The sequence below is a fragment of the Xyrauchen texanus genome, chromosome 33 (assembly GCF_025860055.1).
Source record: "Xyrauchen texanus isolate HMW12.3.18 chromosome 33, RBS_HiC_50CHRs, whole genome shotgun sequence".
In the NCBI taxonomy this organism is placed as follows: Eukaryota; Metazoa; Chordata; class Actinopteri; order Cypriniformes; family Catostomidae; genus Xyrauchen; species Xyrauchen texanus.
In genome coordinates, this window is record NC_068308.1 from 40,403,395 (window position 1) to 40,417,802 (window position 14,408).

Below are 14,408 nucleotides of genomic sequence, written 5' to 3' on the forward strand. Positions count from 1 at the left end.
AGGTGCTAGTCTGCCATTGGGAGCAACTTAGATACATGCTAGCATTATGCTAACACATACTAGCATCGCCTAGCGAGGTGCTAAAACATGCTACAATCATGAAAAACACATGCTAGCAACATTCTATGACCGTTATTTTAGTGCTTAGCAACAAGTTAGAAAATTCTATTTGACGAGTTTTGTCACGGCAAGCACCACTCACATTTTCCTCAGGAAATGTACCTATCTAGTTAACACAGTATTATTTGTTAATTGCCTTTAATTTTAGGCTGTTTTTAACAATGACATTGTTTATATGATAATTGGTGGAAAATATTCGTAATAGCCTTGAAATATTTTATAGGCTTAATTTTATATCATTTTCATGTTGGGTGAAATATGACCCGGACATGATTTTGTGAGATTAACACATGCGCTCCCAAAGAACACACACACTGATCACATTGATTGCTAAAAGATGTTATTGATGATTGGTTCTTCATGTCACAGTCAAAACATGGTAACCCTTTAATGTCCAACAATTAAGTGTCCAATAAGTTCAGCACTTTCAAAATGAACTTCTCTCTGGATAAACACTGAAAAAGCTCAACGGAGATAAATGAAGACTGTCCGTTCACACGTCAGACTTGGAGTAAATTAATCATGGACACATGCTGAGTGTCAATAAAAGTGTGTTTTCTTGTGGAAAGCCAGAAGTGATGTAATCTTCGGCTCTGCTGTGATGTGTTTACAGTCTATTTGGGTCCCAGCATGTCCTGCGGTCGCACCCACTGCTCGAACTGCTCCTCGGTCAGGTAACCCAGCTTGATTGCGGTCGCTTTAAGAGTCGAGCCCTCTTTATGCGCCGTCTTTGCAATAGTGGCGGCTTTATCATAACCTGCAGACGAGAAGACATCATGAATGTTAACAAATGCAACAATTTCAACCAGTAAAAACAACCGATATAAAAATGGAATTTCAACCAGTAAAAACAACCGATATAAAAATGGAATTTCAACCAGTAAAAACAACCGATATAAAAATGGAATTTCAACCAGTAAAAACAACCGATATAAAAATAGAATTTCAACCAGTAAAAACAACCGATATAAAAATAGAATTTCAACCAGTAAAAAACAACCGATATAAAAATAGAATTTCAACTAGTAAAAAACAACTGATAAAAATAGAATTTCAACTAGTAAAAAACAACCGATATAAAAATAGAATTTCAACTAGTAAAAAACAACCGATATAAAAATACAATTTCAACTAGTAAAAAACGGAATTTCAACCAGTAAAAAACAACCGATATAAAAATAGAATTTCAACTAGTAAAAAACAACCGATATAAAAATAGAATTTCAACTAGTAAAAAACAGCCGATATAAAAATAGAATTTCAACTAGTAGAAAACGGAATTTCAACTAGTAAAAACAACCGATATAAAAATGGAATTTCAACCAGTTAAGAACAACCAATATAAAAATAGAATTTCAACTAGTAAAAACAACTGATAAAAATGGAATTCAACCAGTAAAAATGGAATTTCAACTAGTAAAAAACGACCGATATAAAAATAGAATTTCAACCAGTAAAAAACAACCGATATAAAAATAGAATTTCAACCAGTAAAAAAAACCGATAAAAAAATAGAATTTCAACTAGTAAAAAACAACCGATATAAAAATAGAATTTCAACCAGTAAAAAAAAAACCGATATAAAAATAGAATTTCAACCAGTAAAAAACAACCGATATAAAAATAGAATTTCAACCAGTAAAAAACAACCGATATAAAAATAGAATTTCAACCAGTAAAAACAACCGATATAAAAATAGAATTTCAACCAGTAAAAACAACCGATATAAAAATAGAATTTCAACCAGTAAAAAACAACCGATATAAAAATAGAATTTCAACCAGTAAAAAATGGAATTTCAACTAGTAAAAACAACCAATATAAAAATGGAATTTCAACCAGTAAAAACAACCGATATAAAAATGGAATTTCAACCAGTAAAAACAACCGATATAAAAATGGAATTTCAACCAGTAAAAACAACCGATATAAAAATAGAATTTCAACCAGTAAAAACAACCGATATAAAAATGGAATTTCAACCAGTAAAAACAACCAATATAAAAATAGAATTTCAACTAGTAAAAAACAACCGATATAAAAATAGAATTTCAACCAGTAAAAAACAACCGATATAAAAATAGAATTTCAACTAGTAAAAAACAACTGATAAAAATAGAATTTCAACTAGTAAAAAACAACCGATATAAAAATAGAATTTCAACTAGTAAAAAACAACCGATATAAAAATAGAATTTCAACCAGTAAAAAACAACCGATATAAAAATAGAATTTCAACTAGTAAAAAACAACTGATAAAAATAGAATTTCAACTAGTAAAAACAACCGATATAAAAATAGAATTTCAACTAGTAAAAAACAACCGATATAAAAATAGAATTTCAACTAGTAAAAAACAACCGATATAAAAATAGAATTTCAACTAGTAAAAAACAACCGATATAAAAATAGAATTTCAACTAGTAAAAAACAACCGATATAAAAATAGAATTTCAACCAGTAAAAACAACCAATATAAAAATAGAATTTCAACTAGTAAAAAACAACCGATATAAAAATAGAATTTCAACTAGTAAAAAACAACCGATATAAAAATAGAATTTCAACCAGTAAAAAACAACCGATATAAAAATAGAATTTCAACTAGTAAAAAACAACTGATAAAAATAGAATTTCAACTAGTAAAAAACAACCGATATAAAAATACAATTTCAACTAGTAAAAAACAACCGATATAAAAATACAATTTCAACTAGTAAAAACGGAATTTCAACCAGTAAAAAACAACCGATATAAAAATAGAATTTCAACTAGTAAAAAACAACCGATATAAAAATAGAATTTCAACTAGTAAAAAACAGCCGATATAAAAATAGAATTTCAACTAGTAGAAAACGGAATTTCAACTAGTAAAAACAACCGATATAAAAATGGAATTTCAACCAGTTAAGAACAACCAATATAAAAATAGAATTTCAACTAGTAAAAAACAACTGATAAAAATGGAATTCAACCAGTAAAAATGGAATTTCAACTAGTAAAAAACGACCGATATAAAAATAGAATTTCAACCAGTAAAAAAAACCGATATAAAAATAGAATTTCAACCAGTAAAAAAAACCGATAAAAAAATAGAATTTCAACTAATAAAAAACAACCGATATAAAAATAGAATTTCAACCAGTAAAAAAAACCGATATAAAAATAGAATTTCAACCAGTAAAAAACAACCGATATAAAAATAGAATTTCAACCAGTAAAAACAACCGATATAAAAATAGAATTTCAACCAGTAAAAACGACCGATATAAAAATAGAATTTCAACCAGTAAAAAACAACCGATATAAAAATAGAATTTCAACCAGTAAAAAAAACCGATAAAAAAATAGAATTTCAACTAATAAAAAACAACCGATATAAAAATAGAATTTCAACCAGTAAAAAAAACCGATATAAAAATAGAATTTCAACCAGTAAAAAACAACCGATATAAAAATAGAATTTCAACCAGTAAAAACAACCGATATAAAAATAGAATTTCAACCAGTAAAAACAACCGATATAAAAATAGAATTTCAACCAGTAAAAAACAACCGATATAAAAATAGAATTTCAACCAGTAAAAAATGGAATTTCAACTAGTAAAAACAACCAATATAAAAATGGAATTTCAACCAGTAAAAACAACCGATATAAAAATGGAATTTCAACCAGTAAAAACAACCAATATAAAAATGGAATTTCAACCAGTAAAAACAACCGATATAAAAATAGAATTTCAACCAGTAAAAACAACCGATATAAAAATGGAATTTCAACCAGTAAAAACAACCAATATAAAAATAGAATTTCAACTAGTAAAAAACAACTGACAAAAATGGAATTTCAACCAGTAAAAACAACCGATATAAAAATGGAATTTCAACCAGTAAAAACAACTGATATAAAAATGGAATTTCAACCAGTAAAAACAACCGATATAAAAATGGACTTTCAACCAGTAAAAATAGAATTTCAACCAGTAAAAACAACTGATATAAAAATGGAATTTCAACCAGTAAAAACAACCGATATAAAAATGGAATTTCAACCAGTAAAAACAACCGATATAAAAATGGAATTTCAACCAGTAAAAACAACCGATATAAAAATGGAATTTCAACCAGTAAAAACAACTGATATAAAAATGGAATTTCAACCAGTAAAAATAGAATTTCAACCAGTAAAAAACAACCGATATAAAAATAGAATTTCAACCAGTAAAAACAACCGATATAAAAATAGAATTTCAACCAGTAAAAAACAACCGATATAAAAATAGAATTTCAACCAGTAAAAACAACTGATAAAAAATAGAATTTCAACCAGTAAAAAACAACTGATAAAAATGGAATTTCAACCAGTAAAAATAGAATTTCAACCAGTAAAAACAACCGATATAAAAATGGAATTTCAACCAGTAAAAACAACCGATATAAAAATGGAATTTCAACCAGTAAAAACAACTGATATAAAAATGGAATTTCAACCAGTAAAAATAGAATTTCAACCAGTAAAAAACAACCGATATAAAAATAGAATTTCAACCAGTAAAAACAACCGATATAAAAATAGAATTTCAACCAGTAAAAAACAACCGATATAAAAATAGAATTTCAACCAGTAAAAAACAACTGATAAAAATAGAATTTCAACCAGTAAAAAACAACTGATAAAAATGGAATTTCAACCAGTAAAAATAGAATTTCAACTAGTAAAAAACAACCGATATAAAAATAGAATTTCAACCAGTAAAAAACAACCGATATAAAAATAGAATTTCAACCAGGAAAAAAACAACCGATATAAAAAATAGAATTTCAACTAGTAAAAAACAACCGATATAAAAATAGAATTTCAACTAGTAAAAAACAACCGATATAAAAATAGAATTTCAACTAGTAAAAAACAACCGATATAAAAATAGAATTTCAACCAGTAAAAAACAACTGATAAAAATAGAATTTCAACCAGTAAAAAACAACTGATAAAAATGGAATTTCAACCAGTAAAAATAGAATTTCAACCAGTAAAAAACAACCGATATAACAATAGAATTTCAATTAGTAAAAAACAACCGATATAAAAATAGAATTTCAACTAGTGAAAAACCGAATTTCAACTAGTAAAAACAACCGATATAAAAATGGAATTTCAACCAGTTAAAAACAACCGATATAAAAATAGAATTTCAACTAGTAAAAAACAACTTGTAAAAATGGAATTTCAACTAGTAAAAAACAACCGATATAAAAATAGAATTTCAACCAGTAAAAAACAACCGATATAAAAATAGAATTTCAACCAGTAAAAAATGGAATTTCAACTAGTAAAAACAACCAATATAAAAATGGAATTTCAACCAGTAAAAACAACCGATATAAAAATGGAATTTCAACCAGTAAAAACAACCGATATAAAAATAGAATTTCAACCAGTAAAAACAACCGATATAAAAATAGAATTTCAACTAGTAAAAAACAACTGACAAAAATGGAATTTCAACCAGTAAAAATGGAATTTCAACTAGTAAAAACAACTGATATAAAAATGGAATTTCAACCTGTAAAAACAACCGATATAAAAATGGAATTTCAACCAGTAAAAACAACTGATATGAAAATGGAATTTCAACCAGTAAAAATAACCGATATAAAAATGGAATTTCAACCAGTAAAAACAACCGATATAAAAATGGAATTTCAACCAGTAAAAAAAACTGATATAAAAATGGAATTTCAACCAGTAAAAACAACCGATATAAAAATGGAATTTCAACCAGTAAAAACAACTGATATGAAAATGGAATTTCAACCAGTAAAAATAACCGATATAAAAATGGAATTTCAACCAGTAAAAACAACCGATATAAAAATGGAATTTCAACCAGTAAAAAAAACTGATATAAAAATGGAATTTCAACCAGTAAAAACAACCGATATAAAAATGGAATTTCAACCAGTAAAAACAACCGATATAAAAATGGAATTTCAACCAGTAAAAACAACTGATAAAAATGGAATTTCAACCAGTAAAAATAGAATTTCAACCAGTAAAAAACAACCGATATAACAATAGAATTTCAATTAGTAAAAAACAACCGATATAAAAATAGAATTTCAACTAGTGAAAAACCGAATTTCAACTAGTAAAAACAACCGATATAAAAATGGAATTTCAACCAGTTAAAAACAACCGATATAAAAATAGAATTTCAACTAGTAAAAAACAACTTGTAAAAATGGAATTTCAACTAGTAAAAAACAACCGATATAAAAATAGAATTTCAACCAGTAAAAAACAACCGATATAAAAATGGAATTTCAACCAGTAAAAACAACCGATATAAAAATAGAATTTCAACCAGTAAAAACAACCGATATAAAAATAGAATTTCAACCAGTAAAAACAACCAATATAAAAATAGAATTTCAACTAGTAAAAAACAACTGACAAAAATGGAATTTCAACCAGTAAAAATGGAATTTCAACTAGTAAAAACAACTGATATAAAAATGGAATTTCAACCAGTAAAAACAACCGATATAAAAATGGAATTTCAACCAGTAAAAACAACTGATATGAAAATGGAATTTCAACCAGTAAAAATAACCGATATAAAAATGGAATTTCAACCAGTAAAAACAACCGATATAAAAATGGAATTTCAACCAGTAAAAAAAACTAATATAAAAATGGAATTTCAACCAGTAAAAACAACCGATATAAAAATGGAATTTCAACCAGTAAAAACAACCGATATAAAAATGGAATTTCAACCAGTAAAAACAACTGATATAAAAATGGAATTTCAACCAGTAAAAACAACCGATATAAAAATGGAATTTCAACCAGTAAAAACAACTGATATAAAAATGGAATTTCAACCAGTAAAAACAACCGATATAAAAATAGAATTTCAACCAGTAAAAATAGAATTTCAACCAGTAAAAACAACCGATATAAAAATGGAATTTCAACCAGTAAAAACAACCGATATAAAAATGGAATTTCAACCAGTAAAAACAACTGATATAAAAATGGAATTTCAACCAGTAAAAATAGAATTTCAACCAGTAAAAACAACCGATATAAAAATGGAATTTCAACCAGTAAAAACAACCGATATAAAAATGGAATTTCAACCAGTAAAAACAACCGATATAAAATAGAATTTCAACTAGTAAAAAACAACTGATAAAAATGGAATTTCAACCAGTAAAAATGGAATTTCAACCAGTAAAAATAGAATTTCAACCAGTAAAAACAACCAATATAAAAATGGAATTTCAACCAGTAAAAACAACCGATATAAAAATGGAATTTCAACCAGTAAAAACAACCGATATAAAAATAGAATTTCAACTAGTAAAAAACAACTAGTAAAAACAACTGATATAAAAATGGAATTTCAACCAATAAAAACAACCGATATAAAAATGGAATTTCAACCAGTAAAAACAACCGATATAAAAATGGAATTTCAACCAGTAAAAACAACCGATATAAAAATAGAATTTCAACTAGTAAAAAACAACCAGTAAAAACAACTGATATAAAAATGGAATTTCAACCAGTAAAAACAACCAATATAAAAATGGAATTTCAACCAGTAAAAACAACCGATATAAAAATGGAATTTCAACCAGTAAAAACAACCGATATAAAAATAGAATTTCAACTAGTAAAAAACAACTAGTAAAAACAACTGATATAAAAATGGAATTTCAACCAGTAAAAACAACTGATATAAAAATGGAATTTCAACCAGTAAAAACAACCGATATAAAAATAGAATTTCAACTAGTAAAAAACAACTAGTAAAAACAACTGATATAAAAATGGAATTTCAACCAGTAAAAACAACTGATATAAAAATGGAATTTCAACCAGTAAAAACAACCGATATAAAAATGGAATTTCAACCAGTAAAAACAACTGATATAAAAATGGAATTTCAACCAGTAAAAATGGAATTTCAACCAGTAAAAATAGAATTTCAACCTGTAAAAACAACCGATATAAAAATGGAATTTCAACCAGTAAAAACAACCGATATAAAAATGGAATTTCAACCAGTAAAAACAACCGATATAAAAATGGAATTTCAACCAGTAAAAATGGAATTTCAACCAGTAAAAACAACCGATATAAAAATGGAATTTCAACCAGTAAAAACAACCGATATAAAAATGGAATTTCAACCAGTAAAAACAACCGATATAAAAATGGAATTTCAACCAGTAAAAAACAACCGATATAAAAATGGAATTTCAACCAGTAAAAACAACCGATATAAAAATGGAATTTCAACCAGTAAAAACAACCGATATAAAAATGGAATTTCAACCAGTAAAAACAACCAATATAAAAATGGAATTTCAACCAGTAAAAATGGAATTTCAACCAGTAAAAACAACCGATATAAAAATGGAATTTCAACCAGTAAAAAACAACTGACAAAAATGGAATTTCAACCAGTAAAAACAACTGATATAAAAATGGAATTTCAACCAGTAAAAACAACCGATATAAAAATAGAATTTCACCCAGTAAAAACAACTGATATAAAAATGGAATTTCAACCAGTAAAAACAACCGATATAAAAATAGAATTTCAACCAGTAAAAACAACTGATATAAAAATGGAATTTCAACCAGTAAAAACAACCGATATAAAAATGGAATTTCAACCAGTAAAAACAACCGATATAAAAATGGAATTTCAACCAGTAAAAACAACCGATATAAAAATGGAATTTCAACCAGTAAAAATGGAATTTCAACTAGTAAAAACAACTGATATAAAAATGGAATTTCAACCAGTAAAAATTGAATTTCAACCAGTAAAAACAACCGATATAAAAATAGAATTTCAACCAGTAAAAACAACTGATATAAAAATGGAATTTCAACCAGTAAAAACAACCGATATAAAAATTGAATTTCAACCAGTAAAAATTGAATTTCAACCAGTAAAAACAACCGATATAAAAATAGAATTTCAACCAGTAAAAACAACTGATATAAAAATGGAATTTCAACCAGTAAAAACAACCGATATAAAAATGGAATTTCAACCAGTAAAAACAACCGATATAAAAATGGAATTTCAACTAGTAAAAACAACCGATATAAAAATTGAATTTCAACCAGTAAAAATGGAATTTCAACTAGTAAAAACAACTGATATAAAAATGGAATTTCAACCAGTAAAAACAACTGATATAAAAATGGAATTTCAACCAGTAAAAATGGAATTTCAACTAGTAAAAACAACTGATATAAAAATAGAATTTCAACCAGTAAAAACAACTGATATAAAAATGGAATTTCAACCAGTAAAAACAACCGATATAAAAATGGAATTTCAACCAGTAAAAACAACCGATATAAAAATGGAATTTGAACCAGTAAAAATGGAATTTCAACTAGTAAAAACAACTGATATAAAAATGGAATTTCAACCAGTAAAAACAACCGATATAAAAATGGAATTTCAACCAGTAAAAACAACCGATATAAAAATAGAATTTCAACCAGTAAAAACAACTGATATAAAAATGGAATTTCAACCAGTAAAAACAACCGATATAAAAATAGAATTTCAACCAGTAAAAACAACTGATATAAAAATGGAATTTCAACCAGTAAAAACAACCGATATAAAAATGGAATTTCAACCAGTAAAAACAACTGACAAAAATGGAATTTCAACCAGTAAAAACAACTGATATAAAAATGGAATTTCAACCAGTAAAAACAACTGATATAAAAATGGAATTTCAACCAGTAAAAATAGAATTTCAACCAGTAAAAAACAACCGATATAAAAATAGAATTTCAACCAGTAAAAACAACCGATATAAAAATAGAATTTCAACCAGTAAAAACAACCGATATAAAAATAGAATTTCAACCAGTAAAAAACAACTGATAAAAATAGAATTTCAACCAGTAAAAAACAACTGATAAAAATGGAATTTCAACCAGTAAAAATAGAATTTCAACTAGTAAAAAACAACCGATATAAAAATAGAATTTCAACTAGTAAAAAAAAAAACAACCGATATAAAAATAGAATTTCAACCAGTAAAAAACAACCGATATAAAAATAGAATTTCAACCAGGAAAAAAACAACCGATATAAAAAATAGAATTTCAACTAGTAAAAAACAACCGATATAAAAATAGAATTTCAACTAGTAAAAAACAACCGATATAAAAATAGAATTTCAACCAGTAAAAAACAACTGATAAAAATAGAATTTCAACCAGTAAAAATGGAATGTCAACTAGTAAAAAACAACCGATATAAAAATAGAATTTCAACCAGTAAAAAACAACTGATAAAAATAGAATTTCAACCAGTAAAAAACAACTGATAAAAATGGAATTTCAACCAGTAAAAATAGAATTTCAACCAGTAAAAAACAACCGATATAACAATAGAATTTCAATTAGTAAAAAACAACCGATATAAAAATAGAATTTCAACTAGTAAAAAACCGAATTTCAACTAGTAAAAACAACCGATATAAAAATGGAATTTCAACCAGTTAAAAACAACCGATATAAAAATAGAATTTCAACTAGTAAAAAACAACTGGTAAAAATGGAATTTCAACTAGTAAAAAACAACCGATATAAAAATAGAATTTCAACCAGTAAAAAACAACCGATATAAAAATAGAATTTCAACCAGTAAAAAATGGAATTTCAACTAGTAAAAACAACCAATATAAAAATGGAATTTCAACCAGTAAAAACAACCGATATAAAAATGGAATTTCAACCAGTAAAAACAACCAATATAAAAATGGAATTTCAACCAGTAAAAACAACCGATATAAAAATAGAATTTCAACCAGTAAAAACAACCGATATAAAAATGGAATTTCAACCAGTAAAAACAACCAAAATAAAAATAGAATTTCAACTAGTAAAAAACAACTGACAAAAATGGAATTTCAACTAGTAAAATCAACTGATATAAAAATGGAATTTCAACCAGTAAAAACAACCGATATAAAAATGGAATTTCAACCAGTAAAAACAACTGATATAAAAATGGAATTTCAACCAGTAAAAACAACTGATATAAAAATGGAATTTCAACCAGTAAAAACAACCGATATAAAAATGGAATTTCAACCAGTAAAAACAACTGATATAAAAATGGAATTTCAACCAGTAAAAACAACCGATATAAAAATGGAATTTCAACCAGTAAAAACAACCGATATAAGAATGGAATTTCAACCAGTAAAAACAACCGATATAAAAATGGAATTTCAACCAGTAAAAACAACTGATATAAAAATGGAATTTCAACCAGTAAAAACAACCGATATAAAAATGGAATTTCAACCAGTAAAAACAACCGATATAAAAATGGACTTTCAACCAGTAAAAATAGAATTTCAACCAGTAAAAACAACCGATATAAAAATGGAATTTCAACCAGTAAAAACAACCGATATAAAAATGGAATTTCAACCAGTAAAAACAACTGATATAAAAATGGAATTTCAACCAGTAAAAATAGAATTTCAACCAGTAAAAACAACCGATATAAAAATGGAATTTCAACCAGTAAAAACAACCGATATAAAAATGGAATTTCAACCAGTAAAAACAACCGATATAAAATAGAATTTCAACTAGTAAAAAACAACTGATAAAAATGGAATTTCAACCAGTAAAAATGGAATTTCAACCAGTAAAAATAGAATTTCAACCAGTAAAAACAACCAATATAAAAATGGAATTTCAACCAGTAAAAACAACCGATATAAAAATGGAATTTCAACCAGTAAAAACAACTGATATAAAAATGGAATTTCAACCAGTAAAAACAACCGATATAAAAATGGAATTTCAACCAGTAAAAACAACCGATATAAAAATGGAATTTCAACCAGTAAAAACAACCGATATAAAAATGGAATTTCAACCAGTAAAAATGGAATTTCAACCAGTAAAAACAACCGATATAAAAATGGAATTTCAACCAGTAAAAACAACCGATATAAAAATGGAATTTCAACCAGTAAAAATGGAATTTCAACTAGTAAAAACAACTGATATAAAAATGGAATTTCAACCAGTAAAAACAACCGATATAAAAATGGAATTTCAACCAGTAAAAACAACCGATATAAAAATAGAATTTCAACCAGTAAAAACAACTAATATAAAAATGGAATTTCAACCAGTAAAAACAACCGATATAAAAATGGAATTTCAACCAGTAAAAACAACTGATATAAAAATGGAATTTCAACTAGTAAAAATAGAATTTCAACCAGTAAAAACAACCGATATAAAAATGGAATTTCAACCAGTAAAAATGGAATTTCAACCAGTAAAAACAACCGATATAAAAATAGAATTTCAACCAGTAAAAACAACTGATATAAAAATGGAATTTCAACTAGTAAAAATAGAATTTCAACCAGTAAAAACAACCGATATAAAAATAGAATTTCAACCAGTAAAAACAACCGATATAAAAATGGAATTTCAACCAGTAAAAACAACCGATATAAAAATGGAATTTCAACCAGTAAAAACAACCGATATAAAAATGGAATTTCAACCAGTAAAAACAACCGATATAAAAATGGAATTTCAACCAGTAAAAACAACCGATATAAAAATGGAATTTCAACCAGTAAAAAACAACCGATATAAAAATGGAATTTCAACCAGTAAAAACAACCAATAAAATGGATCAACTAAAAATGGAATTTCAACCAGTAAAAACAACCGATATAAAAATGGAATTTCAACCAGTAAAAAACAACTCGATATAAAAATGGAATTTCAACCAGTAAAAACAACTGATATAAAAATGGAATTTCAAACTAGTAAAAATGGAATTTCAACCAGTAAAAACAACCGATATAAAAATAGAATTTCAACCAGTAAAAACAACCGATATAAAAATGGAATTTCAACCAGTAAAAACAACCGATATAAAAATGGAATTTCAACCAGTAAAAACAACCGATATAAAATGGAATTTCAACCAGTAAAAAACAACCGATATAAAAATGGAATTTCAACCAGTAAAAACAATTTTTTGTATGACCAGCACTCACACACACACACACTCTCTCTCTCACACACACACACTCTCTGTCTCTCTCTCTCTCTCTCACACACACACACTCTCTGTCTCTCTCTCTCTCTCACACACACACACACACACACACACACACACACACACACACACACACACACACACACACACACAGCTATATGAGGCTACAGCGCCCTCTGCTGTCTGTTACCTATATGAGGATTGAGCGCGGTGACCAACATCAGCGATTCATTCATCAGTTTGCTGATTCTCTCCTTGTTCGCTTCGATTCCAGCAACACAGTTATTAGAGAAGGACAAGGAGGCGTCGCCCAGCAGCTGCGCAGAGTTCAAAACATTCTTGATCTGCCGGAGAAACACAAATAATGTTCAAATCATGAAAACATTCACTGTAAATGTGTGTGTGTGATGCACTACAGAGCTGGAATATATTAAATATGAAATATATTTGCAATGATTTTGCTTTAATATAAATTCAGTGATAAAGTCATTTTAATGCATTTTGTATGTGATATGATACATGCAGGTAAATATTGCTGTTTATTGTTATAAATGATATAAAATTCATCCCTTGATTATTTTTATTATGAATTTATTTCTTATTTTATTACAACTGCTGTTTAGTTGAAATGGTTGAAAGTAATCGAAATAAAAAAACTAATTTTTAAGCCATTACATAAAATATAAATACTGATTTTATGAATTATATAAACTATTGACCCATATCGGACAGCTCAGAGTCTCTGTGTTCTTATGAATCATCATAATCACAATCACTCACAATCATTGGCTTGAAAACGTTGAGTTCAAAGTGTCCATTACTTCCTCCGACAGTCACGGCCACATGATTCCCCATCACCTGAGCGGCCACCATAGTCATCGCCTCACACTGCGTGGGGTTCACCTTACCTGACACACACACACACGCACACACACACACACACGCACACACACAAGATGTGTGTAAGATGTTTGTGTGTGAGATGTTTGTGTGTGTGTGTGAGATGTGTGTGTGTGTGAGGTGTTTGTGTGTGTGTGTGAGATGTTTGTGTGTGTGTGAGATGTTTGTGTGTGTGTGTGAGATGTTTGTGTGTGTGTGTGAGATGTTTGTGTGTGTGAGATGTTTGTGTGTGAGATGTTTGTGTGTGTGTGTGTGAGATGTTTGTGTGTGTGTGTGTG

At 27.3% G+C, this 14,408-nt stretch overlaps 1 protein-coding gene across 1 annotated transcript in view; it reads right to left on the minus strand.

The window, feature by feature from the left end:
* Positions 1–443: 443 nt before the first annotated feature.
* fh (fumarate hydratase) overlaps positions 444–14,408 on the minus strand; it is a 22,321-nt gene continuing 8,356 nt past the window's right edge. Inside the window, exons 8-10 of the mRNA XM_052102711.1 lie at positions 14,011–14,138; positions 13,421–13,574; positions 444–877 (exon numbers count right to left, since the gene is read on the minus strand). Coding sequence (XP_051958671.1) covers positions 735–877; positions 13,421–13,574; positions 14,011–14,138 — 425 coding nt within the window. The 3' untranslated portion in view covers positions 444–734. The remainder of the gene's footprint in view (positions 878–13,420; positions 13,575–14,010; positions 14,139–14,408) is intronic.